A 27,431-nucleotide genomic window follows, 5' to 3' on the forward strand; every position below is an offset into this window, starting at 1 on the left:
GCCCATCCCTGAGGGCTACTCAGGATATTTGTAAGCTCTGCCCATCCCTGAGGGCTACCCCTCAGGATATTGGTAAGATTGCACAGGCTAATACTGAGTAGACAAAAATCCACCTTCTACCTACCTTTGACATACTGCATATATGTCAAAGGTAGGTAGAAGGTGACTAAAGGAAAACGACACACATTAAACTCACCTGTAGGAATGTAGATTAAAATCACAATAGCACCAAAATACACAGGTCAGGTTGACATGTTTAGATGTTTTGACATGTTTAGACTTTTTCTCTTAGAGTAATTTTAGTGATTCATTTCTATATTTCCATTGTTAATGGTTAATGGCAGATGGGATTTGTTGCCGTTTTCTCTACACCTGGGCCGTTTCTCAATAAGCGTTCTTGTGTGTTCTTGCGTTCTTGTGTCCCTGTGAAACGTCATCAGTCGCAGCCCAAGTACTGTTCCAATACAAAGTTCACATTTCGCCAAGAACGCTTAAAATTCCCGGATGTGTTCTCGACACGCCCACTTTACCGAGGATGCTCTGGTTGGTGACTTGTGTCAACTTGGCAAGGCAGATATCCCAGCATGCATTTCGGCATAAGCAGAGGCAGAACGCAGCAGAGAAGACGCCATTAGCTCCGGAAAGTTTTTTACAATTTAAAGTTTTATTTCATCACTAAATTAATTTCTGATGACTTTTGATGCCTACAAGCAGGGTAGTAGGTTTCAATAAGTGCCACTTTACGAACATTTATGGCGAAAAATGGCAAAAAGTTCCAGAGCACAATTGGCTGCTTCTACATCAGCTGAGCTTTTTATTTGTGTAGTACTGCAGGCGGCCTCTGCGCTGGTATTGCGCAATACTCTCAAGAACGCATCGTCTCAAACTGCCAACAGCGTCATGTGTGCTTGTGACCTAGCAAGTTCATTCTTCCAAGAACGACTAGCAAGAATGTTCTCCCCAAGAACCCAAGAACAAGAATGCATTCTTGGTATTGAGAAACGGCCCTGGTGTGCATATGCATTTTCCTTCTCTCAATTACACAGGTGTCTGTCATCACACCTGATCTCATCATGTGACTGTATCATGTGACACTTGACCACTATATCTATGATGGCGTCCTGTACTGTCTTGTCTGATGAAGAGCATGTAGCTCGAAACGCGCTACAGCAATAAATCTGGAGAAAAGGAGCTCTGCGGTGTGCGAGTAGTTTTTATTCTTTTTGTCTCACTGACATCACAGTCTGCCACGATACGATTTCGATTCAATTAGCCCTTTTCACAGCTGCCATTTTGTGTCTTAAAGGCAGGGGAAACGCAGGCACTGCAACCAACTCACTAATTAGGGCCCCAGCACTGGAACACCTAAATGGACTGGAAGTTGGACACCCTAATTAAGGTTTTGGTGCACCTGTGAAACTTCCTGCCTTTTAGACACAAAATGGTGGCTGTGAAAAGGGTCTATTCAGGGGCCTGCGATCGATATGAGATGATATCGCCCATTTAACACAATCAGTTACATTTCCATCAACTCACAAAAAGCAACTCAAATATTTGACAAATGTATTTTATTTCTGAGCTCTTCCAGGCATTTATATGAAAAACAATCTGTTCAATCTAAAGTTTAAGTGTAAATGATTTTTTTAATCAGTTAACATAAAGCAGTGGTTCTCAAATGTTTTCACGTGAAGGACCCCTAAACTGACAGAAATTAGACCACAGACCCCCATTTGATATGATGTTGTCGCATGTTCCCCCATATGATAATAAGATTGATGCTTTTAGATGTTTTGTTACAGAGTGTATAAAACCCATGACCAAAATAGTCATTGTGTTACTTATGAATGGAATCATAGCGAAAATAAATTACCCCCCGTTTGGCTGGGGACCCCCTGGAACCCCCTCAAGGTTCCCTGGGAGTCCCCGGACCCCCATTTGAGAACCACTGCCATAAAGGGCCCTTGATGACCTTTCAATTATGAACATAATCAATGCCATGCTTGGATTTACAAGGTGTATCTTCAAGATGACGATAGATATCTCACTTTGCATCAATACACGATACGATATTGATGATGTAGCGATACATCAATAATAGCTCGATGTATTGTCACACCCCTACAAACAAACTAACTACTGTATCTACCTACCTATCCTGTTTCATTGACATAACTAGCTACAGTATGTAAAAAGAGTATCAATTATTTGCCTCAGCTGGAGAAGAACCTGGAGATGTCCAAACACACCATGGAGTACGGACAGAAGGCCCGTCTGTACAACTGACTTCCAGGATGGCTCCGTCAAGTGCTTCATCACCCGCAGAACTGGAAGAGGTGCGTGGGGGTGGGGGGGGGGGGGGGGGGGGGGTTGCAGCAGTTGTACTAGTTACACAAACATTTCTGAGTCTGGGCTGCTCAAATAGCCATAGGCACAATAGTTTTATTGGTTTAGTTAAAGAATAACTGCGCACTAAACCCTTTTTCTTCAGCTGAAACCCGATGTATGTGATACAAGTTTATTTATTAAGAATAGTGGTGTAATAGTATGGATTCAGATCAAAATCCTGACATTTTAGTGTAAGTCAGAGATGTATGCATTTTTTATTGTACTCTGTTCTTACAAATGTGATTGTATGTTGTAATTTTGATACGATGTTGTAATTTTGGTAGGCTATTGTATTCCTGTTTGCTTCTCTTACTTTTCTTCACAAGTTCCTTAATGCTTGTTTGATTTGATCATGTGCACGCTTACATAGCTTAATCCAGAGCATGTTGTTGGAAAGTGAACAACGTATGTGAGCAGCAAGAGACTCCGTGACCATGTTTAAAATGTGTTTGTGTCTCAGAGACTCTTTCCTCGTCACAGTGAGAGGCTGAGATGCTGATTGAAAACACTGTTTAAAAAGGAGACTCTTCAATCATCTTCAAAGCCCCTGCCCTTTGCGTAGGGAAACCCCTTAGGGTGCCAGTGGCTCTCATCGCTCCAGGTTCCCCTCAACTCAAGAGACACTAACATTTAAATGATGAAGCTTGGAAGAAGGTAACAGACCTGTGGAGCATTTAGCTGAACATATAGTAGAGAGATGATTGTCTCCTGTTTAAATGCACAATATTCCCCCACAGACTGACTGTATCTATAGAATCAGTGTGACATCACACCGGAACCACAGCAGTTTACTAGTAGCCTATGAGTTGTGCCAAACAAACGTTATATCTCAAAAACTATACATCACATCGCTTATATTTTGACATTCTGAGTGAGAGCAGAAGTAGCTCAAGGGTCTGATGTATAATATATGTATGTCGTGTTAAAGTTGTGTGAACTGTCGCAGTTTTTAAAATGAAGTGAATTTAGTAGAAAGCACTGCTAGCGTGAGACACTCAAGGCTGGCTCCATAGGGTCCCATTATAAGCTGCCGTTTGTGTACCAACACTGATCCCTCGTATAGCCTACTGTAGCTCTTGGGGTCAAAAAGGTTGGTGACCCCTGACCTCTGCACTAGATTGTCTTTTCCATCTGCCACATGAGAAGGTCCCAGATCATGTGGAGAAAAAGGGGGTTATTTTAACAGATCAGTGTGGTAAATTAAAATGATGGGAACTAACCCTAACCCAAGGCAAACAACCATTAATATAGTAAAAATCTATTATATTTTCAGCAAAGCATTATATTTTCCCCTTTAAAATATAACTTACACCAGTTTCATACATCTTATGATGTCAACTTTAATTTTATCCCATACACCATAAAGGTATAAGCCTCTAGGTCTGCATGGAGTGAGGTTACACCACACCAGCTGTCAGCCACACTGCAGCTACATGTTGCAGCACAGTGCCCTCTAGTGGTGTCGACATACTGCTGCCTGCTGTCTGGTCTCAACTGCTCCACTGGTAGTGGTTACATCCTCCTATTGATAGGATTCTGTTACATCACCACACGGCCATCATGGTAGGAAAGTAACAGGTGATTGTAATCAATTAACAGGTGATTACAATCAAGTGACACAAGCAGCCAGGGATGTACTACCGAATGGGCCTACCGGCCGAGCCAGTAGCCAGGGGCCCATAACCCAGAGCGTCTTCACAGGGTGCACCGTGGATCTTGTCCAAACCTGGGATCAAATTAACCCTTATGGCACCAACCCTTTATTTTTGACAAAATGTTCCACAAGTTTATGGACAATTAGAGGGTTATTGTACTTTTGGTTTTAATTGAGTGTGCCGCACTGTAAGACCCAATAGGCCCAAATGCAAGACTACATGCCTATAAGGTTTAAACTTCACTTCCTTGTGTTTTTGTAAAACAACTTTGAATTGAACTGTAAATCCATTGTGTGTGTTGCTGTAATAGCTGTATATTTTTTTGGGGGAAAACAGTGTGCAAACAGCCAGGGATGTATTACCGAACGGGTCTACCGGGCCCAGGCCCAGGGGCCCAATGCTCCAGGACCTATCTGTCAAACTCCTGAAGTTTACAGACAACACAGTCATCATCTGCGACTGCGATGAGTATGCATACAGACAGGAGGTTGAACGGTTTGCCCTCTGGTGCGGTCAGAACAACCTGGAGCTGAACACTCAAAACTCAAAACTGTACAGAGGAGTCCCCCAGCACTGGCCACCTCGCTATATCCAACAGCTCTGTGTCTACGGTGGAATCCTATAGCTTCAGTTCCTGGGATCCATAATCTCTCAGAACCTCCATCATCCAGTCTGTCCTCTGCAACTCACATCACTGTCTGGTTTGGGTCTCCCACCAAACACAACAGGCACAGACTGCAACAGATGGTCAGGACTGCAGAAAACAAGTCATTGGTGCCAAACTGCCCTCCATCCAGGACCTGTACTCCTCCAGAGTCAAAAAACCAGGCAGGAAAGCTAAGGAGAAAAACATGTTAATGCAAGGTGTAAAACCATAGGTGTAAACGCACCGTGATCAGGATGTGATCAGATCTGCCTGACCACATCTGGAGGTAGTCTGGCTCACATTGAGAGATCTCTTTCACCCCATTTACACCTGGTTTTTAAATGCGACCATTATCCAGATAACTTGGATACAGGTCATATTTAAAAAGGTGTAAATGTTTGAAAGCCTTTGTTTACAATGTGGTGTGGCTTATTTACACATTTACTGTGGGCTTTCATATTTAGGCTACTTGTATTTGTAAAATGTAACTACTTTATCTTTATTATTAATTATTATTAACTATTGCAGTCCTCATGACAGCCATGTAGGGGTGTGAAGCCTTCGTTTCCTGAGTTATTTTTCTCCTGTGTTTTGTATTAGTTAAGTTAGGTAAGATACCGGTTGTTTCTTTGGGGTTGTTTTTATTTGACAGGTAGCCTAAGCTTAACTCATAAATAGATTTTGGTTATTGTTTTGGGTTGTGCACATCACATTACATTAAAAACAACTGTTGTTGGACTGCAACCTATGGTGGCCTGGTCATCCTTGGGAGAGGGGAAAGGGGGGAGTCGCCTTTTTTATGTTATGTCTCTGGTTACCCCTAGGCTGGGCATACCACTGCCTATAATCCTATGTCAAAACAATGAGAGCAGAACAAAATGGCATTCAATAATACATTATTATAAGGTTCCTGACACTTTAAAAGTTGGACTCTGGTATTGATCATGCCTCCAATACAGCTGTCCAATTGTTTATACTTGAATATCAGGAATATTAGGCCTATGAATTGTGTCTCACCTACTGCTGTTCTGAGCTTGTGCCATTCCTGCTCTGTCTCAGTGCAGGTGTGGACAGACAGGGGGCACAACCTGCACATTCACCTCTGAGTAGTAATAATAATAAACTTTATATAGCACATTTCAAACATAAAATGCCAATCAATTACATCACCAGTTTGAAACAGCAAAGCAGCTGTGTGGTTACACACTGCAGTGCCAGCAAGACATGAGCAGTGATTTGACATGAGGATGACAGGATCCGAATCCCCAAGGAAAAATCTGTCATGAATCCCAAACCCCCCCCCCCCCCCCCCCCCCCCCCCCCCGCTCCGTGACCGTTGCATGCAGGGACGTGAAACCAGACCTGCTTTGCATACAGGAATCATGGTTAAAACCAAACCTAGATTTTAATAACGCGGTGTGAAGGGTATAATGGGATGTGTGGGAGTAGTGGAGGGGAAGAAACTAGTTGTCCGTTTTTTTTAGAGGAGCTGGACTGATAACAAGACTAATGGATTAGGGGGAACATTGGATGGATTTGTCCAGAAGGAGGCGGTAATGCAACATGTTGGATGCCAACCGCCGTAAAAACAAACAGAAGAAGAAGAAGTGACCTTCCGGTAGTAGAAGGGACCAATGGTGTGGACGCGTTGACGACGGTGTTTATGTAATTGACCTGATTGGTCGACCTGGCTAGAGCGGGGAGCTTTAAATATTCTGTTTGCTGACACTGACGTCAGTCTCTCGCCAGTCCTTGCCAGTTACAGTAGAGCCACACTCTCTTGATAGGCGGCGGGCCCAGCGGAGATTTCGTACACTTAAACGATCCCTACCGAGGGAAAACCCAGTCCTTTATTAACAACTGAGACATGTCTCAACAAATGAAAATAAATTTGTTGCCACCCGTTCTTTCTTGCCATATTTTGTGATCGCTAACTCTGTCAACTTGCATTTTCTCCGGTAAAGAGAGCAGACAGCTATGTTTAGGGTCCCCCATGCATGACGTATTTGTACTTATCATCCAATAGCGGGCTTGGAAAAGTATCACGTGGTTCACGTTGCTCTTGTAGTTCCTGGTTACTGTCAAATCCAAACACCACAACATCACACGCTGTTAACTTTTTGGAATGATTTTCAGTGGCACTTTACTATGATTTGTATTAATTTATATAATATTAACTTAGCCAGCAATTCGGTGTTAAGACGTGACGTCAGTTGTGAAGGTTCGGCAGCTTCTGGTGGCTTGGAAGTGGGGCACGCCACGCCAGATAAAATACTAATTTATGGTAAGTTCTTTGGTAAATTTGCCCTTACAACTAACGTTACCCCTTTCAAAGTCTGTTTATTTCATTAGCAACTTTTGTGAGCTAGTCAATGCAGTACAACGCTAGTAGTTTATGAGCACTAACTGATCAGTCTGTAGGCTATGCTTCCCTTGGTCTGTCACTTGGACTAAAACGCTAGCTATTGTGATTAACTATATTAGAAATACCAACATAATAAACAGCAGCCAGCATATTTAACTAACGTTACAGGCAGGGGTGTAATGGTTGGTAAATTAGTTGGGTAAACTATCAACCTCATTTAAAAAATGTGGCTATTACCTCAACTACAGTATATTTTAGTAATCTGCTCACTAGTCTCTAATCTAGAGTAACGTTACATTTGTATTAATAACACAAACATTTTAATTAAAATTACTTAAAATTAACCAATGTGACTTACTTATAGATTTTTGGACAGGCAGCAACATTGTTTGATATTTTATATTGATTTGTTGGACAGGTTTGAAAATCTGACATGCTGCAAAACCAGGCTGACATGGCTTACTGTTGTCTGCAAGAATCTACTGCCTCCAACCTTCAATGACAGGATGACCTGATGGAAGCCAAATGAGTGCATCTAGCTGCCCGTTTCTGCTATCATGATGTAGACTACTGTCTGGGTCTTCAAATGTAATTAGAACCTGTTTAAATATAAAATCACTTCTTTGCTTAATTGTCATGTTTATACATCTGCACGGTCAACCAAGGAGCAGGCAAAAGTGGCTTTTCATGTTTTGTAGTGTGTTCTAAGTTGTAAATAAAAGAAACAGATTGCACACTCATAACTCCTATGCAGTCTTTTTATTTTAACTTCTATAGATCAAGTATTTCAACAAATCTGAAGGTTTGAGCCGTGAAAATAAATGAACTGAGACCAGCAAATGTCCATCTGTTTAAATGAATTGTGGATGATTTTTTTTGCAGGAACACTGAAAATATCAGATGGTATTACAGTTCATGCAAAACATCTCAACTAAAGAGAGAACAAATCAGCCAACAACTCTGCAAAATTAAAACAATGACTGGAATATCTATCAAGATGGCTGATGTCAGATAATCTAACAGCCTGGAAATATATTTGGCTAACAGACAACAGCGTAGTCACTTCTGGTAAGAGTGACCTGGTACAGTAAGCTGGTCACTGAAGACACCTCAAAACCTCATGATAGCAGCTATGTTTGATGATGCAAATAATGAAACAGTGTTAAATACTTTGTGTCACCAAATCAGTTTTAATGATCATTATAAGAGACATTACTTATGCCAGCCTGTTGACCAAGATACTTGATATCTGAAAGTCTATCAACCTAGATCAGGGGTGGGACATTTTTTTTCCAGAGGGCCATACTAACTTACATAATATAAAGTAAGCGAAGTGCAACACATTGGACTGATAACTGCCAGGATGTCAATATCGCAAGGGCTAAACTCTTCAAATCAGGAAAGTGTTCTGAGAGAGACCTTCCCCCAAACAAAGACTGCTTGCATAAACATATCCAGCGGGCAAACTATCAGGCTGCAGTACACAGAAGGAGCCTTGAGTGTATGCCAGACATCCCTCCTCCCATAAGGCATGGCTGGAAGATGACAGGAGATGTCTATGAAGTAGACTGGATGACACTTCCGCCAGCTCCAGAGGCAATACTGGAGCTTGTGCATTGCTCCTGTAAAAAAACAAAATGTGTTAAGGGTAGATGCACATGTAAACTGCATGAGCTGCCATGTACAAACCTGTGCCAATGCATAGACTGTGACAATGGGTCATTTGAAGATGACTAGGCCTACATGGCTTGATCCCTCTGTTCAGGCAGTGGTCTATGAGAAGAAGACACATTAAAAAAGTACCGTAAATGAGGGCAGGAATTATACTAAGGCCAAAAAGCCAGCGCAATGGATGCCCTGGAGGGTGGCCGTAATAGCCCTTCTACCGACACAGCCAGTTTTGCATCCTGTTTTGAACAACAGGCCATTGTGTCCTTAAAAGAAAGTTGTGGATTTCTTTAGCAGTCTGAGCCATTTGACATGTGTGCTGTATCACACTGCAGCACTTAATATGTCCTAAAATGACTTAATTGCCAGCCTGCTACATAATATAGCATTGTTTATTGCAAAATATTATTACTATTACTACTATTTTCATATTACTACTACTATTCCTATACTATTATGTGTTTTGTAATGCTATACATGTGATCTATATGATCAGAAGGAATAAAGTGTTCTGAAAGAGACCTACCTCTAAAGAAAGACTCCTTGCATATTTATGAAGTGGGCTAGCTAGATGACACTTCTGTCAGCTCCATACTGCAGCTTGTGCATTGCTCCTGTAACAAACAAACAAACAAACGACTGTGACAGTGGTTAATTTGAAGATGCCCAAGTATGCCTACTTGGCTGTGTGTGAGGACTCCTACAGGAGGAAATCTTTCTGTATGAAGAAGTCTGTAGACCTCTATGCATATTTCCTTGGCTATATACGTTCTATAATAGTGACACTTAAAACCAGACAATTACTGCTAAACGAAATTTAATTACACTGTTCTTTAAACTTACCTGGTTAACGTATATCACGCATACATGTAGTGTTGTTGTTTTGGATATCTTTTAGCTGTTAGCTCTCTATATCAAAGGCAAAATCAATACAATCCGCTAATGCTAAAGTTCCCACACGCTTCAGAAATTCAGGTTATTTTCTACCCCATGTAAGGTGAATAAAGTTACATTAATTTGAGAACACGAACATCAGATAAATGAGATATATAACGGTAACGTTAGATACAAGCCATGTGCATTCACTCGTGCATGATGCTAGCGAGCGAGCGCTATTTGGAAGCGCTGACGCTCCTTTTACACTTAATATAACCCTCGCCAAACATTTGAACAAAATGTACAAGAAGTAGCAAACATTTTCCAATAACATTAAACCATGGATGTATTAAAATAACTTACCATCACATGTCTGTGCTCTTCTCCGTTCGTGTCCAGCTGATTACCCAAATAAACAACAGCTGTGCTCACTGCTCAATGTAGCTCAATCTGATAGGCGAACGAAATCTCTTTGTCAGTATCTCAGCGTGCTATTGGTTCAACCGGCCAGTAGGTCGCAGCGTTTGCCTGCAAATGTAACGTACTTAACAACCATGGTTTTAGATAGGCTCGCACAATTTTCGAGTGGCAACAAACAGAATGTGATTAAGACGAATATAATCTTAGAAACTTTAGAGCGCTGGTTTCTCCCTCGATGAGGATCATTGCTTTCAAGAACTAAAGCAGATACGCCGCCTGGGCCCATCGCCTATGACTGTCGTACCGAGCATTGGAAGTCAACGCGTCCGTTTGAAGAGACGACTAGCTAACAGCCAGAAGACTAGCTAACAGCCAGCCAACATGCACCCGAGTGCCTACCGCCTGCGTTTAGCAGGAATCCAGCTTCTTCCTAATCGAGGTTTGGAGACAGGTGAGGCATTCTGATGATGAAAATCGATGGAGTTTGGTGCTACCGTCTCTGCTAGCCAAAAACAAGCTAACGTCAGTTAGCACATTAGCTAATGTGCTTGCTGGGTTGAGTGGGTTCTAACTAACATGAATTAACGTTACATCTTGAAGGTCGGTGGTTACGGTAATGGTTAACGTTAGGCAAGTAAACAACTTGGTTATAGGGGTTGGTAAAAAAAAAAAAAAAAATGTTAAACATGTTTTAATGGCCGCCGGGGTTTATCTTTGCAGGGCAATGTACACGCCCATTAGCTAACGTTAGGCTCTCCTATCATGCTAACAGTTTGTTTTAATTTACAGCATTTTGGTAAGCTAACTTAACAGATGGATGTTTGCAGTGCCTTTAAGACTGTTGTGATTATCTACTCACAAGTTGACTAGCGTTAGAAACCAGAATTAACGTCCGTGTGGAACAGTGGAACCCAGGTTCGGTGAAAGCAGTTAATTTGGCATTAGCCATATCCCTATGAGAATATGGTAATGGAAGAGCAGGGGTAATCTGCTGTGTATGGGGCTGTTCACAAAGCGTTTTTGCATGGAAAAAGCTGCCTGGAGCACTGTCTGTTTGTGAGGAGAAATAAACTTAACGGACACACCGTGATAGGGTGATCTGACGTTAGCTATTGCAGCAGACTGCGGTCAACTGAGCCGACGTTCGCGAAACCACAGTCAAGCCAGCCGACACTTGGTTTTTGATGCGTGTCTATTCGTGCCGTAACGGTACTGCTGCTTCACGGGTGTTCGGAGCGGGCTAAAAAGTCGAGTGTCACAATTCAGCGATCCTTAGATCGACATTACAACAAACAGTGTATTGAATGACTGTTGAATATGTCACAAAAGTCCTACCTTATTGAACGATCGTAGCAGGAGTTTCGCTTGGTACTATCATGTTGATGCTCTCAACAAGATGGCGAAAAACCGGCATTTCCGGGACTGGTTTTTCAAAATAAAAGCACGATTCGACTCCAGTCTAGACCACACAGATTTGGTGTTTGTTCCGACTTTCTAAGTACTGTACAATCTTATAACTCCATAATCCCACACCATGACTGACATAGTTGTGTACACTACACCCCTAGGTATGCACTCTCATGAAATTAGCCATTTTCACTGTGCCATTTTGGAGAAATACAGTCAAAATCTCAATACTGAACTTGAAAAATGTGTTTTTTTTACTTTCTAAGTACTGTACAATCGCATAACTCCATAATCCCACACCATGACTCACATGGTTGTGTACACTACACCCCTGGGTATACACTCTCATGAAATTAGCCATTTTCACTGTGCCATTTTGGAGAAATAGTCAAAATCTCAATACTGAACTTGAAAAATGTGTTTTTTTAGACTTCTAAGTACCGGTACTGTACAATCGCATAACTCCATAATCCCACACCATGACTCACATGGTTGTGTACACTACACCCCTGGGTATACACTCTCATGTAATTAGCCATTTTCACTGTGCCATTTTGGAGAAATACAGTCAAAATCTCAATACTGAACTTGAAAAATGTGTTTTTTTTTACTTTCTAAGTACTGTACAATCGCATAACTCCATAATCCCACACCATGACTCACATGGTTGTGTACACTACACCCCTGGATATATACTCTCATGAAATTAGCCATTTTCACTGTGCCATTTTGGAGAAATAGTCAAAATCTCAATACTGAACTTGAAAAATGTGTTTTTTTAGACTTCTAAGTACTGTACAATCGCATAACTCCATAATCCCACACCATGACTCACATGGTTGTGTACACCACACCCCTGGGTATACACTCTCATGAAATTAGCCATTTTCACTGTGCCATTTTGGAGAAATAGTCAAAATCTCAATACTGAACTTGAAAAATGTGTTTTTTTAGACTTCTAAGTACTGTACAATCGCATAACTCCATAATCCCACACCATGACTCACATGGTTGTGTACACCACACCCCTGGGTATACACTCTCATGAAATTAGCCATTTTCACTGTGCCATTTTGGAGAAATAGTCAAAATCTCAATACTGAACTTGAAAAATGTGTTTTTTTAGACTTCTAAGTACCGGTACTGTACAATCGCATAACTCCATAATCCCACACCATGACTCACATGGTTGTGTACACTACACCCCTGGGTATACACTCTCATGAAATTAGCCATTTTCACTGTGCCATTTTGGAGAAATACAGTCAAAATCTCAATACTGAACTTGAAAAATGTGTTTTTTTAGACTTCTAAGTACCGGTACTGTACAATCGCATAACTCCATAATCCCACACCATGACTCACATGGTTGTGTACACTACACCCCTGGGTATACACTCTCATGAAATTAGCCATTTTCACTGTGCCATTTTGGAGAAATACAGTCAAAATCTCAATACTGAACATGAAAAATGTGTTTTTTTTACTTTCTAAGTACTGTCTAATCGCATAACTCCATAATCCCACACCATGACTGACATGGTTGTGTACACTACACCCCTGGGTATACACTCTCATGAAATTAGCCATTTTCACTGTGCCATTTTGGAGAAATACAGTCAAAATCTCAATACTGAACTTGAAAAATGTGTTTTTTTCGACTTCTAAGTACTGTCCAATCGCATAACTCCATAATCCCACACCATGACTGACATGGTTGTGTACACTACACCCCTGGGTATACACTCTCATGAAATTAGCCATTTTCACTGTGCCATTTTGGAGAAATAGTCAAAATCTCAATACTGAACTTGAAAAATGTGTTTTTTTCGACTTCTAAGTACTGTACAATCGCATAACTCCATACTCCCACACCATGACTGACATGGTTGTGTACACCACACCCCTGGGTATACACTCTCATGAAATTAGCCATTTTCACTGTGCCATTTTGGAGAAATACAGTCAAAATCTCAATACTGAACTTGAAAAATGTGTTTTTTTTACTTTCTAAGTACTGTACAATCGCATAACTCCATAATCCCACACCATGACTGACATGGTTCTGTACACTACACCCCTGGGTATACACTCTCATGAAATTAGCCATTTTCACTGTGCCATTTTGGAGAAATAGTCAAAATCTCAATACTGAACTTGAAAAATGTGTTTTTTTAGACTTCTAAGGACTGTACAATCAGGTAACCGGATCTCAACCAAACATTGTTTACTTGTGCGCATACCAACTCTGAATAAATGTGCACTATTTGGTGTTTATTATGTCTCACCCCAGGTCACCCGTCAATCGCCGCTTGCGGCTATATTTTGATTTTGTTATTGTACTTTTCAAGATGTAACGTCTGCTTCTGTACATTAGTGTTTCCCATAGAGAGCCAATGCATCCTCTGTTGCAACACAAGACCACCTGGGACAGGGCCTCCGATGACCGACTGGGTATGGTATTGTTCTACCCTTGTGTGTGTGTGTGTGTGTGTGTGTGTGTGTGTGTGTGTGTGTGTGTGTATACAGTATATATATATATATATATATATATATATATATATATATATATATATATATATATATATATATATTCTATTATACATGAATATATAGATTTGGGGTTGGATAACACACCAGAACGTTTTGTTAAGTTATTGATTGTTGATGTGTCTGATAATCGCATGTGGGATGGTCAATTGTGCTGACACGAAAATCAAATAATTTGTTCATAGTTATTGTTAATATTGTGTGTAATTGATTAATTAGAAGGTTTATAGATGATGAACTATGCATCGTCATTCATGTTCATTCAGGGAATTGGAAGTAATTCCATCTAGCCATTTTTGACATATCGCATTAACGAACTTGGGAATGGCGTTTGTGAGGTCACAGTCAGTGACCTTTTAAGTTTGACCTTTGAACACTAAAATCAGTTGTTAATCAGTGAGTCCATCAGTTTGAGGCAAATTTGATGAAATTCCGTCTAGGCTTTACTCAGATCGCATTAGGAGAGGAGAACACACAGACGCACACAAGCACACACACGGCCAAATACATCTCCTCCAGGGGATTCTCGCCTGGCAGAGATCATTATTAAACAATAACTAGGGAGGTTTCACACAAGTTGTTGGATTCACAGATTTGAATTAGGCTAATGAAGACGTAGCTCAGCCGGGTGGGTCCTATTGAGCGTTGGTCCTGGGGCGTTCGCCCCCACAGTCGCTCCACTTGTCTGCTGCAAACCTCTCAGACGTCTCTACTTATGCATTTACAGATCCAGTGTGACAGCTGTCCTCGTTGGTACCATACTGAGTGCCTGGAGATGGATGAAGAAGAGTTCCAACGGGCAACGGATGATGCATTCATCTGGAATTGTTGTGTATGCAAATGAACCCTCCCCTCATTGAACTCTAAGTGCTCCTTCATACTTAGGGCTTCAAGCCCCGCAGGTGCAGAACCCCTATTATTTTGACTTTATTTACTTTCTTTGTTCCTCTTCCGCCACGATGCAAATTCCCGTGCGTTGGTACATCACCTGAAATCTGGTCCAATGACAGATATTGGTGCTCACTAGATGCCCTAGATTTTTTTTTTTTTTTTTTTTTTCCGTGTTGATGTGCATATCTGGTGTTATCTGCATTTTTTAAATTCTCACTTTTTAAGCAGTGCAGCCCCTTCTCTGTGTGATTTCGCTCATGTGCACGTGGAGGTCAGTAGTTGACCATGGCTAATTCATCTAGTGTAAAAAAAAAGGATGTAAAGTGATGTCACTGAACTGGTAATCTCGCTGGCCAGCCTCCTTTCCCTTCCGTCCAAGGAGTCTGGTGCCGCAGAAACAGGCAACTGGGATAAGCCCTCCCCTGCTCTACAGCTGCTCTCCCATTGGAGCGACTGTTTCGGTGGCAGGCGGATGTCCCCTCCCGGCTTATTACAAAGTCTGTCATTGGCTCCGACCATGTCAATCACAATGGCAACTAGCTAGCAAGCTAACGGCAGAAACCTACACGCTAGCTCATTGCTACACGCTGAAAATGATAAGTTGTATTGTTGGAAACTATTTTCCAAGGGCACTGCCGCTAAGTGCCGCCCATCGAGAGGAAATTGGAAATTATGTCATAGAAATTGCTCGTATGTCAAGTCAAGTCAAGTCAAATTTATTTATATAGCCCTAATTCACAAGCATGTCTCAGAGGGCTTCACAGAAAGTATGTCTAGCTAATTCTAGCTGACACAACAGTAACAAGAATATACAGAATAAAGATAACATTTGAACAATTGATAATATAGAAAATATAGAAATGAAGAGAGAGCAGAGGAGAGAGCAGGAGAAGGGAGAAGAGCAGGGGGAATGTGAGAGAGTGATGGGGTGGGGAGGGAATGGGAGATGCTGGAGGGTATAGGAGGTGGGGAGGGAGCAAGAGGAGAGAGCAGGAGAGGGGAAGGGGGGGGGGTGTGGGGGAGGAGAGAGCAGGGGGAGGGAGGAGGTGGGGAGAGAATGAGAAATATAGACGTACATCTTGCAAACGGACATATGTCAATTTCTTAGCAACCAAACTATGCCTAATTTAATTGGCTGCAAGCCTTTAGTAGTGAGTCCTTTTGCCAAATAAGCACATGTTCACATATAGAGCTTATGGGTGCCTTGCTTTAGGAAGAGTGGATGCCATGCTTTGAATAGTGGCGAAATACTAAGAGCATGGGTGCCATGCTTTAAGTAGTGCCGAAATATTGGAGGGGATAGAGTGGGTGCCATGCTTTGGAGTAGAATGTGTACTATGCTTTAGAGTAGTGGGGGAAGGGGGGGAAGAGGAAGAAACACCGGGAAGAGGAGAAGGCAGGAGAGTGGAGGAGGGGGGGAGAGCAGGGGGATGTGAGGGAGGAGAGGGGGGAGGTGGGGAGAAAATAGGAAATGTGGAGGAGGAGAGAACAGAGAAGGAGAGATGAGGGTGCAGGGGAGGGAGAGCCAGGGTAGAGGTAGGGTCTAGGGTTGGGGAGGGGAGGGAGTAGGATACGGGCCCGGATTAGGGCGAGGGGTAGGGAGAAAATGGGGAATGTGGAGGAGGAGAGAACAGAGAAGGAGAGGTGGGAGGGTGCAGGGGAGGGAGAGCAGGGGGAATGCGAGAGGGAGGAGGTGGGAAGAAAATAGGAAATGTGGAGGAGGAGGGAACAGAGAAGGAGAGATGGGAGGGTGCAGGGGAGGGAGAGCCAGGGTAGAGGTAGGGTCTAGGGTTGGGGAGGGGAGGGAGTAGGATACGGGCCCGGATTAGGGCGAGGGTGGGGAGAAAATGGGAAATGTGGAGGAGGAGAGAACAGAGAAGGAGAGGTGGGAGGGTGCAGGGGAAGGAGAGCCTGGGTAGGGTAGGGTCTAGGGTTGGGGGGGGGGTAGGATACGGGCCCGGATTAGGGCGAGGGTGGGGAGAAAATGGGAAATGTGGAGGAGGAGAGAACAGAGAAGGAGAGGTGGGAGGGTGCAGGGGAAGGAGAGCAGGGGGAATGTGAGAGAGGGGAGAGCAGGAAGTGGCAGGGATTCTGGAAAATAGGGGAGAAGAGGAGAAGGAGAAGGAGCAGAGGGGGGGGCAGAAGGAGGCGGGGGGAAAACGCGGAGGAGGAGAGAACAGAGAAGGAGAGGCGGGAGGGTGCAGGGGAAGGAGAGCAGTGGGAATGTGAGAGAGGGGAGAGGACAGAGAGGAGGAGAGAACAGAGAAGGAGAGGTGGGAGGGTGCAGGGGAAGGAGAGCAGGGGGAATGTGAGAGTGGGGAGAGGACAGAGAGGAGGAGAGAACAGAGAAGGAGAGGTGGGAGGGTGCAGGGGAGGGAGAGCAGCGAGAGGGAGGAGGCGGGGAGAAAACGGGAAACGCGGAGGAGGAGGGAGGGCGCAGGGGAGGGAGAGCAGGGGGAACGCGAGAGGAGGAGGCGGGGGAGGGAACAGACCTCTCTGCTCCCTCCTCCTCCACACACACCCCCCCCTGCCCCCCCCACATCCCCCCCCCCCCCACACACACAGAGAAGGGGAAGGAGAGCAGGGGGAATGTGAGAGAGGGGAGAGCAGGAAGTGGCAGGGGTTCGGGAAAATAGGGGAGAAGAGGAGAAGGAGAAGGAGCAGAGGGGGGGAGAAGGAGGAGAGAGCAGGAGAAGGGAGGGGGGGGTGGGATGTGGAGGAGGTGGGGGGGGGGAGTGGGAAGTGTGGGAGAGGGGAGAACAGGAAGGGGGAAGAAGGGAAGGAGCGGGGGAAGGGGGAAAGAGAAAGAGAGGGGGGGGGAGAAGATCAGACAACTGACTACTCTAAGCATTAACCAGAGCTAACTGGTACATAGTATCTAGCTAATCTACAGCCTAATCTGGCCTATCCTACTCTGCTCTAGTCTGATTTTTGCCTGAACACTATAACAGGTCAGCCTTAGGCTGTAGCTAATCTATCGCCTACCTAAACTGTTCTAAACCAACCGGCAGCCCTCGACCAGTGATGAAGAGCACCGATGTCCCCCGCCCCGCCCCGCCCCCCCCCCCCCCACATAAGGCGTGGGAGAGAAGGCCGGGCCGGGACACAGCGGCGTCCCCACACCCCCAGTGAACGCAAGAAAACCTTTCCACCATATGGATTGCCTCAGTGACTTGGCTGAGGAGGATTTACCTGATGTCATCAGGTAAATCCTGATGATGTCATACATTGTGGCATCATTATTGATCATCATTTTGATCTCATTACACTAATGATGTCATTGGCACTGATGATGTTATAGGCATTGTGACATCATCAGTGATGTCACTTGACCATTTGGGGTTTTCATCGGTGATGTTACTCGACCATTTGGGGGTTTTGGTTAACTCGAGCAATTGTGACATCACTGATGATGTCATAGACATTGTGACATTATTGTGACGTCAGCAGACTTGAAACCCTGGTATTGCTGCTTGCTGCTATATTTACACTTTGTTATAGTAATTATTGTTGGTCTTATCCTGCACTTTATTTTATTGCCATTTCTTTTGTTTATTTGTGCTTTGTCACAGTTTATTATTATTATTATTTTTCAAATTATTCTCATCATCATTTCATGGAAAATTCAATGTAAACTGATAATTAACCGGGACTGTAAATTCATGTTACTTCACTGCCCATTAATATTTAACTCGGCTTCTAAAGTTAATGTAGATTCAATGTAAATTCATATTTAACTCAGACTGTACATTCATGGAAACTCATGCCTATTTAATGCCTATTTTGCTCAGACTGTAAATTTCATGTAAATAAACACAAATTCATATATAGTCAGAACACTCCATCACTCATGTACGTATTGTATATAATTAATTTGATTGCACTTGCAACGTTGTGATTGTCTTTAGTTACCTTTCATTTCTTAGGGTGTTTTTTTTATTTTTCTTTCCTTATATTTCAAGTTCAGTATTGAGATTTTGACTATTTCTCCAAAATGGCACAGTGAAAATGGGTAATTTCATGAGAGTGTATACCCAGGGGTGTAGTGTACACAACCATGTCAGTCATGGTGTGGGATTATGGAGTTATGCGATTGTACAGTACTTAGAAGTCGAAAAAAACACATTTTTCAAGTTCAGTATTGAGATTTTGACTATTTCTCCAAAATGGCACAGTGAAAATGGCTAATTTCATGAGAGTGTATACCCAGGGGTGTGGTGTACACAACCATGTCAGTCATGGTGTGGGATTATGGAGTTATGCGATTGTACAGTACTTAGAAGTCGAAAAAAACACATTTTTCAAGTTCAGTATTGAGATTTTGACTATTTCTCCAAAATGGCACAGTGAAAATGGCTAATTTCATGAGAGTGTATACCCAGGGGTGTAGTGTACACAACCATGTGAGTCATGGTGTGGGATTATGGAGTTATGCGATTGTACAGTACCGGTACTTAGAAGTCTAAAAAAACACATTTTTCAAGTTCAGTATTGAGATTTTGACTGTATTTCTCCAAAATGGCACAGTGAAAATGGCTAATTTCATGAGAGTGTATACCCAGGGGTGTAGTGTACACAACCATGTGAGTCATGGTGTGGGATTATGGAGTTATGCGATTGTACAGTACCGGTACTTAGAAGTCTAAAAAAACACATTTTTCAAGTTCAGTATTGAGATTTTGACTATTTCTCCAAAATGGCACAGTGAAAATGGCTAATTTCATGAGAGTGTATACCCAGGGGTGTAGTGTACACAACCATGTGAGTCATGGTGTGGGATTATGGAGTTATGCGATTGTACAGTACTTAGAATGTAAAAAAAACACATTTTTCAAGTTCAGTATTGAGATTTTGACTGTATTTCTCCAAAATGGCACAGTGAAAATGGCTAATTTCATGAGAGTGTATACCCAGGGGTGTAGTGTACACAACCATGTGAGTCATGGTGTGGGATTATGGAGTTATGCGATTGTACAGTACTTAGAAGTCTAAAAAAACACATTTTTCAAGTTCAGTATTGAGATTTTGACTATTTCTCCAAAATGGCCCAGTGAAAATGGCTAATTTCATGAGAGTGTATACCCAGGGGTGTAGTGTACACAACCATGTCAGTCATGGTGTGGGATTATGGAGTTATGCGATTGTACAGTACTTAGAAGTCTAAAAAAACACATTTTTCTAATTTAGTATTGAGATTTTGACTATTTCTCCAAAATGGCACAGTGAAAATGGCTAATTTCATGAGAGTGTATACCCAGGGGTGTAGTGTACACAACCATGTGAGTCATGGTGTGGGATTATGGAGTTATGCGATTGTACAGTACTTAGAAGTCTAAAAAAACACATTTTTCAAGTTCAGTATTGAGATTTTGACTATTTCTCCAAAATGGCACAGTGAAAATGGCTAATTTCATGAGAGTATATACCCAGGGGTGTAGTGTACACAACCATGTGAGTCATAGTGTGGGATTATGGAGTTATGCGATTGTACAGTACTTAGAAAGTAAAAAAAACACATTTTTCAAGTTCAGTATTGAGATTTTGACTGTATTTCTCCAAAATGGCACAGTGAAAATGGCTAATTTCATGAGAGTGTATACCCAGGGGTGTAGTGTACACAACCATGTGAGTCATGGTGTGGGATTATGGAGTTATGCGATTGTACAGTACCGGTACTTAGAAGTCTAAAAAAACACATTTTTCAAGTTCAGTATTGAGATTTTGACTATTTCTCCAAAATGGCACAGTGAAAATGGCTAATTTCATGAGAGTGTATACCCAGGGGTGTAGTGTACACAACCATGTGAGTCATGGTGTGGGATTATGGAGTTATGCGATTGTACAGTACTTAGAAAGTAAAAAAAACACATTTTTCAAGTTCAGTATTGAGATTTTGACTGTATTTCTCCAAAATGGCACAGTGAAAATGGCTAATTTCATGAGAGTGCATACCTAGGGGTGTAGTGTACACAACTATGTCAGTCATGGTGTGGGATTATGGAGTTATAAGATTGTACAGTACTTAGAAAGTCGGAACAAACACCAAATCTGTGTGGTCTAGACTGGAGTCGAATCGTGCTTTTATTTTGAAAAACCAGTCCCGGAAATGCCGGTTTTTCGCCATCTTGTTGAGAGCATCAACATGATAGTACCAAGCGAAACTCCTGCTACGATCGTTCAATAAGGTAGGACTTTTGTGACATATTCAACAGTCATTCAATACACTGTTTGTTGTAATGTCGATCTAAGGATCGCTGAATTGTGACACTCGACTTTTTAGCCCGCTCCGAACACCCGTGAAGCAGCAGTACCGTTACGGCACGAATAGACACGCATCAAAAACCAAGTGTTGGCTGGCTTGACTGTGGTTTCGCGAACGTCGGCTCAGTTGACCGCAGTTGCAGCAGTTCGGTCAAGTTGGAAATATACAGATTCGCACTTCTCGGACTGGAGGATTGCTCGTTTACGTGAAAATGAGGTTGTAGCTCGTTGTCTACCTTACTAAGATGGGAAAGAGGCGTCGTGTGTGCGGTACAAACGCTTCGTTTATGAGATATTGATCCAGGAAGTGCGAATCTGTCAATATATTTACAACTTTACCGAACTTCAGCCACCTCAGAACTAATGTGTCCGGTCGGTGTGGTCCATACTGCTATAGTTATGAGCTGCCTGTTACAGTATCGTCAATCCACTGATTACAACGTCATATGTTCTGCCAAAAAGTCATAATTAACTGCAACCAAGTGATTAACGTTAGCTAAAGGTGATAGCCAAAAAGTGATTATTTCTCCATATTGTGGCTGTTATGGAGAATGACAGTGCAACAGATTCTGTTAAAGTGTCATTATTATAAACAAGACACCAAGCCCTGCCAGCTCAACAGCAGTGCTGTTGTGTAGCTGAGCCTGACGTCCCTACTGTTGTTGTTGTTGTTGTTGTTGTGGGTGGTGATAGCCCTTTTTAGTATTTACTATATATTCTCATTAGTATAGTAATATGCTAGTGTTTATATTTTTTATTCTTGTTGAAATGGCTGGTGTGATCTAAATTGCTTGTCATTTGTTAGGATATGGCACAGACACTCTTGATCATGGCATTAGATATGAGTCTGTAGCCAAAACCAAAACAAAGGCTTTGGGCCTTGCATAGCTGACTTGATTGGCTGTAAATGCACAGGGCTCCCCAGCAGATAGCATTGTGCATGATGCTACAGGGAATACATCTTCTTTGCATGGCTGTATGATGACGTAAAGGAGCTTAGTAGCTAGCAACACGCAGGAGGCGGCCTCCCTGTTGGCCAGGGCGTCAGGTGTGCGACTCGAATGGCTGAGGGGAGTGAGTTTGGACAGATAGAATAGCAGAGGTGAGTCAGAGCCAGAACCTTTTAGAGACGTGCAGGGTATCCGCGGGGTCTTGAAAAGTATTAAAAGTTGATCAATCAATTTAGGGGAAATTAAGGCCCTTAAAAAGTATGAACAAGTTTTGATTGCCATTGGAGAGGTATACAATTTGGTAGCTATTGTGCTGATGGTGTTAAATGAGCATATATTGTCCCATATCGATCGCAGACCCCTGAATTGAATCGAAATCGTATCGTGGCAGACTTTGTGATATCAGCAAATCTCGTATTGTTGTCCAAATAATCAATATAATATTGTATTGTGATGAAACTTGTGATTTACACCTCTATTGCTGATGTGACCAGTGGCGTTGTTGAGGTCTGGAAAAAGTATTAAAAAAGGTCTCAAAAGCTATTGAATTTAACTTCAGGATTCCCTCATATACCCTGGAGAGGCTGTGTGAAGCAGGTCCTGGCTCCTCGCGGGGCAGTGTTGGTGTGGGCCGCTCAGGAGGGAGAGGCAGTGCCTACAGGGCTGAGCTGCCTCCCACCCTGATTGGTTGACAGCTGTGGGGCAATCTGCTTTCCTTGATAGTCGGTGAGAGAAACACTGTTGTTGTACAGTATATTAATGGACTCTTTCTTTCTTTCTTTACAGGATCTAATTCTAAGCGTATGGTTCTGCTTCCTGAGTCGCCCAAAAAGCGGTAAGCACCTAAGAACTGAAAACACTTAAAGAAGCCCCACCCCCTTTAGATATTGGACAGGTTCACAACTCCTGCCCCCATCCTCCCCCATATGAGTGCTGGTTGTATGACAAAAAACTATTTCTCATTTGGGTCTTCTCTCTTTCAGGTTAGACGCAAGTCTTCATGAGGCTAGAGTGGATCAACTGATAGCATGGAATGGAGATCTCTCTTCCCAGGTAATCTAAAAACAGGATGTAAATCCTTTCTAGTCAACTTGGCATCTTGGGGCTTCCGGAGACTTGGATTACACCAGACGAGCAATCCCACATTTTCACTATTAATGTTTCCTTTTTATTTGCGTCTTGTCTTCACAGCTGGCCATCTCCAAGGCTGAGGTTACCAGGCTGAAATACACTCTGGAATCTTCTCAGATGGAGTGGAGCAGAACTATCTGCTGCCTTCAGGCTCAAATCAGCCAAGCAACAGCCGACAAAGCCCGCTTGATTCAAAATGAGCAGGAGACTGAAAAGTACTACAAGTCACAGGTGAGTGTGATCTCACACACTACCCACTGAACACAACATACTTTTCAATTTCTCTCTTGTGCAGATCTCTAAGGCTGGCTTTACACGCTGAAACCTTCACGCAACTTTAGTTGGTTGAAACTGAGGTGAAACTAAGTTGCAAATGATTTGCATGGTCTAAAGCCCTCAGCAACGCACTTGAAACTTGTCTGAAACTCTGCTGCAACAGTTGCAAAATTCTCAAGTTTGTGAAACTAGTTTTATGCAACAGCCAATCAAAATGCTGATAAGTAGGCTATGCTATTAATGCACTGATGTATGCTCGCATTTGCATGAAAATTATGTTTCATGCTATTTGCAACCTGCAACTACCGTAGTTGCCTAAAAGTTTCACAGTGTAAAGCCAGCCTAACTTATTTGAAGTTTCACAGTGTAAAGCAGTGGTTCTCAAACTTTTTCTGTCAGGCCCCACTTTGGAGGAAGAAAATCTTTCGGGCCCCACCGCCCCAACAAAATTGAAACAAAACGGTCCAAGTTTAACTTTTATTGACATAATGACCATTCATTTCTATATTCTGGCTGTTTTGCCCTGCACATCTTTTCAAAAACAATAACAATAAAGTGCAACCTCTACAAAACAAAATAAATTCAAATATCTTAATTGTGAGTTCAAGTCACTATCACTGTATTAAGGGCTGCCTGTTTTCCACTGCAAATCGTTTCAAAACAATAATAAGGTGCAACCTGCAGAAAATAATAAGTGCAGACATTTGTGAGGACTCAAGTTTTATCAGTATTAGTGGCTGCAAAAACCCACACAGTTCTCCCAATTCAGCCCGTGTTGTGTCAGGTAACTGTCCAGAAGCATAGCTCTTCAGCTGTTGCTCTGCTTGTAACGTACTTGCAAAACAGCAAATCCTCACTCAGTGACTCCGACGTGACAAAGCGAACATAGGCGATAAGCAAGCAGTCTTTATTGCTGTCCGTAGCCTCGTCCACTTGTAAGGCGAAACGTGTGTCTGTCAGTTTTTCCGTGAGTTGTTCCTCGAGATCATTTGAAATGTCACATATACGTTTTGCAACTGTGTCATTGGACAGCGGGATAGTCTTCAATTTTGCAGCGCTGGTCTCATCCAGCATAGTTGACACCATACGGATAGCTGCTGGGAGTATGAGCTCCTCAGCGATGGTGTGCGGCTTCTTGCACTGTGCAATTCTGTATGCGACCTTGTATGACGCTAGTTGTGCTTTGCTGTTCACTGATGCCACTTTTACAAAGCGATTTTCCGACCTAAAAATGGCTAAAACATTGGTTCCGCGGATTTCACCCGCGCCCCACCTGTAATACCACTGCGCCCCACAAGTGGGGCGCGCCCCACACTTTAAGATACACTGGTGTAAAGCCAGCCTAACTTAATTGTTGAATGGTGGTTGGGGGTACATTTGTTTAGAATTAACATAATTACACCAGAGTATTTATTTTGAAGTAATTAATGCTTCCTTTTGATGTGTGTCTTGTGTCTTCACAGCTGGCCTTCTCCAGATCTAAGCTTCTGATGCTGATAGATATCCAAAAATTTGCTGAGGAAGCGTGGAGCAGCCTAGAGTGTAAACTCCGTGAAGCTACAGCCAGCAAGGTCAGATTAAAGCCTCACAGCTACATTTAGTCCATTATGACCTGATGCATCATTTGTAGGGGTGTCACAATATATCGTCCCACGAAATTTCGCGATAGTAAAACGTCACGATATGTATCGTTGAGATGAAATCTCATATCGTGATTTTTTTTTTTTTTTTTTTTTTTTTTTTTTTTTTTTTTTTTTTTTTTTTTCCAAAAGTAGACAAAGAAACGTCTTTGTTTGTTGAAGTTCAATGTGTGGAAAGTAGTTCAGTTGAACAAGTCTCTGAAGAGACACATGATAAGTTATACAGGAGAGAAACCATTCAATTGAGTTTCTGGCAAAACTGTTTACTTGACAGGAAAAACTGAAGATGCATAAAAAATAGACTAAGAAAAGTCTTGTTGTTTGAGTTTGAAGAAAAACTGAAGATGCATAATGAGAATTTATACTGCTGAGAAACCTTTTAGTTCAAAGTAAATCTAAGTGACGGTGTAACTCATTCTATTTCAAGATAAGCCTTATCTCCAATCTCATGTTTTTTCTAGTTGTTATTGTAATAACAATTTCCCACAACAGCATGTTTTGTATTTGTGCATTTCAAATAAAATACTACTTTTCCAGTCATATATTGTCATTATTCAAGTTTAAAAAAATATTGTTAAAATCGTATCGTATCGTATCGTTATCGTGAACCCAGTATCGTGATACGTATCGTATCGTGAACTGAGTGTATCGTGACACCCCTAATCATTTGTGATTATTTTTTATTATTTTGACATATATACTGTTACAATGTTGGATGTTCATATTAAATATATATAATTTAAGAAGTATATGATTTGAGGTGGATTTTCCCTTTACGCAAATCTAATTTTTAACCACTGCACAATTCCTCTTTCCACAAACTGTCTAAAACAGGAAGTGATTGAGAAGGAAGCAATAGATCTGAAGAATGAGCTGAACACTGCATCAAGCTCCATGAAGCTCATGAAGGAGAGCATCTCTGCTAAAGAGCAGGTGCTGAACACTGCATCAAGCTCCATGAAGCTCATGAAGGAAAGCCTCTCTGCTAAAGACCAGGAGCTGATTGAAGCACAGCAAGGCTACCAGGAGGCAGAGGTGAGTGTGATCTCACACAGTCACCAATGAACACAACACACTTTGAAGTTTTACATTTCTCTCTTGTGCGTATCTGTTAACTTAAATGTTGAATGCACAATCCTCTTTCCACGAATTGTCTAAACAGAACGTCATGGAAAATCAGGTCCTTGATTTGAAGAAGCAGCTGAAAGGTCTAGTAAGCTCCCTGAAGGCCAAAGATCAACAGCTGGCCTATCACCAGGAACTCACTGACCTGAAGGAGCTCCAGACGGACGGCATCTCTCACTATCTGAAGGCGGAGGTGTCGTTCCTGCTTAAAGAGGACCTGTTGATGGACGAGTACTACGAGGCAGAGGTGAGTGAGATCTCACACAGTCTCCACTGAACACAACACACACTTGTGCATATCTCCAACTTAAAGAGTTGATTTTGAAGTAAAACAAGATAGATTGTGTGTCAAGACTAGGGTTGTCACGATACCAAAATTATGACTTCGATACCGATACCTGCCTAAATATTGCGATACTCGATACTTAAACGATACCACGGCAAAAAGCTAAAACAACAGGAAAAGTCGTGTAATAATGGACGACAGAAGAACATGGGAGTTAAAATTCATGTTTTGAGTCTTCATCATACTTTATGTGGTGTTCAAAGATAGCTGGGGAAGGCTGCCTCAACTGATTCTGCTGGCATCTCATTTGACTCAATAGAAAATGAGGAAATGTGTTCAGTAGAGCGCAGAATAGAATAATGTCTGTTCAGTCTACTTTAGTGTAATCTGAGTTTGAGCTTCATCATTAAGTGCCAGATTTACAGTTAATCTCATGTATCTTTATTTATTTCCACAATAAAATGTATGTGGTAGCCTATGTGGTGTCAAGTGTTTTCTTGTTTGTTCATACATGTAGGCTAGGTGAGTTTTTGACAATTAGTATAACATTAATCATGGATTATTCTAAATAAATAAATAATTCTCAGTGTTATTAAAGCTTTTACATGGTAATATGCAGTAATCTGATGTTCCTTATACTTAGTGTATGTGAGTTATTTGACAGTTAACGTTATACAGTTTGCAACCTCATATCACTCTTAAACACCGTCATATAGCCTACCCCCTTGGCAGAGGTTAGGCGCATTGCCTTTAATTGCCTCGTCAAACGAACTGAAAAACGTTTGCTTGTCACAAAATAAATCACACTCGCTTGACTTGACGTTATCACATTCGCTAAACTGTGACACTTTGTACTAGTCGGATCGTCTGTTGGAGAGATGCTTTGGCAAGTCAAGTGG

General features: G+C 42.1%; 1 protein-coding gene and 1 long non-coding RNA gene across 2 annotated transcripts; one reads left to right on the plus strand and one right to left on the minus strand.

The window, feature by feature from the left end:
* Window positions 1–8,080: 8,080 nt before the first annotated feature.
* Window positions 8,081–10,173, minus strand: LOC310771265. The gene is made up of 3 exons (XR_014552403.1): window positions 9,959–10,173; window positions 9,246–9,333; window positions 8,081–8,824 (listed from the first exon to the last, which is right to left on the minus strand). It is a non-coding gene; the product is annotated as an uncharacterized lncRNA (long non-coding RNA).
* A 154-nt stretch (window positions 10,174–10,327) lies between these two features.
* On the plus strand, window positions 10,328–26,493 carry LOC310771267 (uncharacterized protein; the record flags this gene model as incomplete). Its single annotated transcript, XM_083663911.1, has 7 exons — window positions 10,328–10,466; window positions 22,861–22,909; window positions 23,058–23,127; window positions 23,266–23,436; window positions 24,945–25,052; window positions 25,956–26,156; window positions 26,284–26,493. Coding segments are annotated over exons 1-7 (879 nt in total), but the record flags the coding sequence as incomplete, so codon positions are not given.
* Between the last annotated feature and the right edge of the window lie 938 nt (window positions 26,494–27,431).

Source organism: Poromitra crassiceps (genome assembly GCF_964638095.1).
Source record: "Poromitra crassiceps genome assembly, contig: HAP1_SCAFFOLD_483, whole genome shotgun sequence".
Lineage (NCBI taxonomy): Eukaryota > Metazoa > Chordata > Actinopteri > Beryciformes > Melamphaidae > Poromitra > Poromitra crassiceps.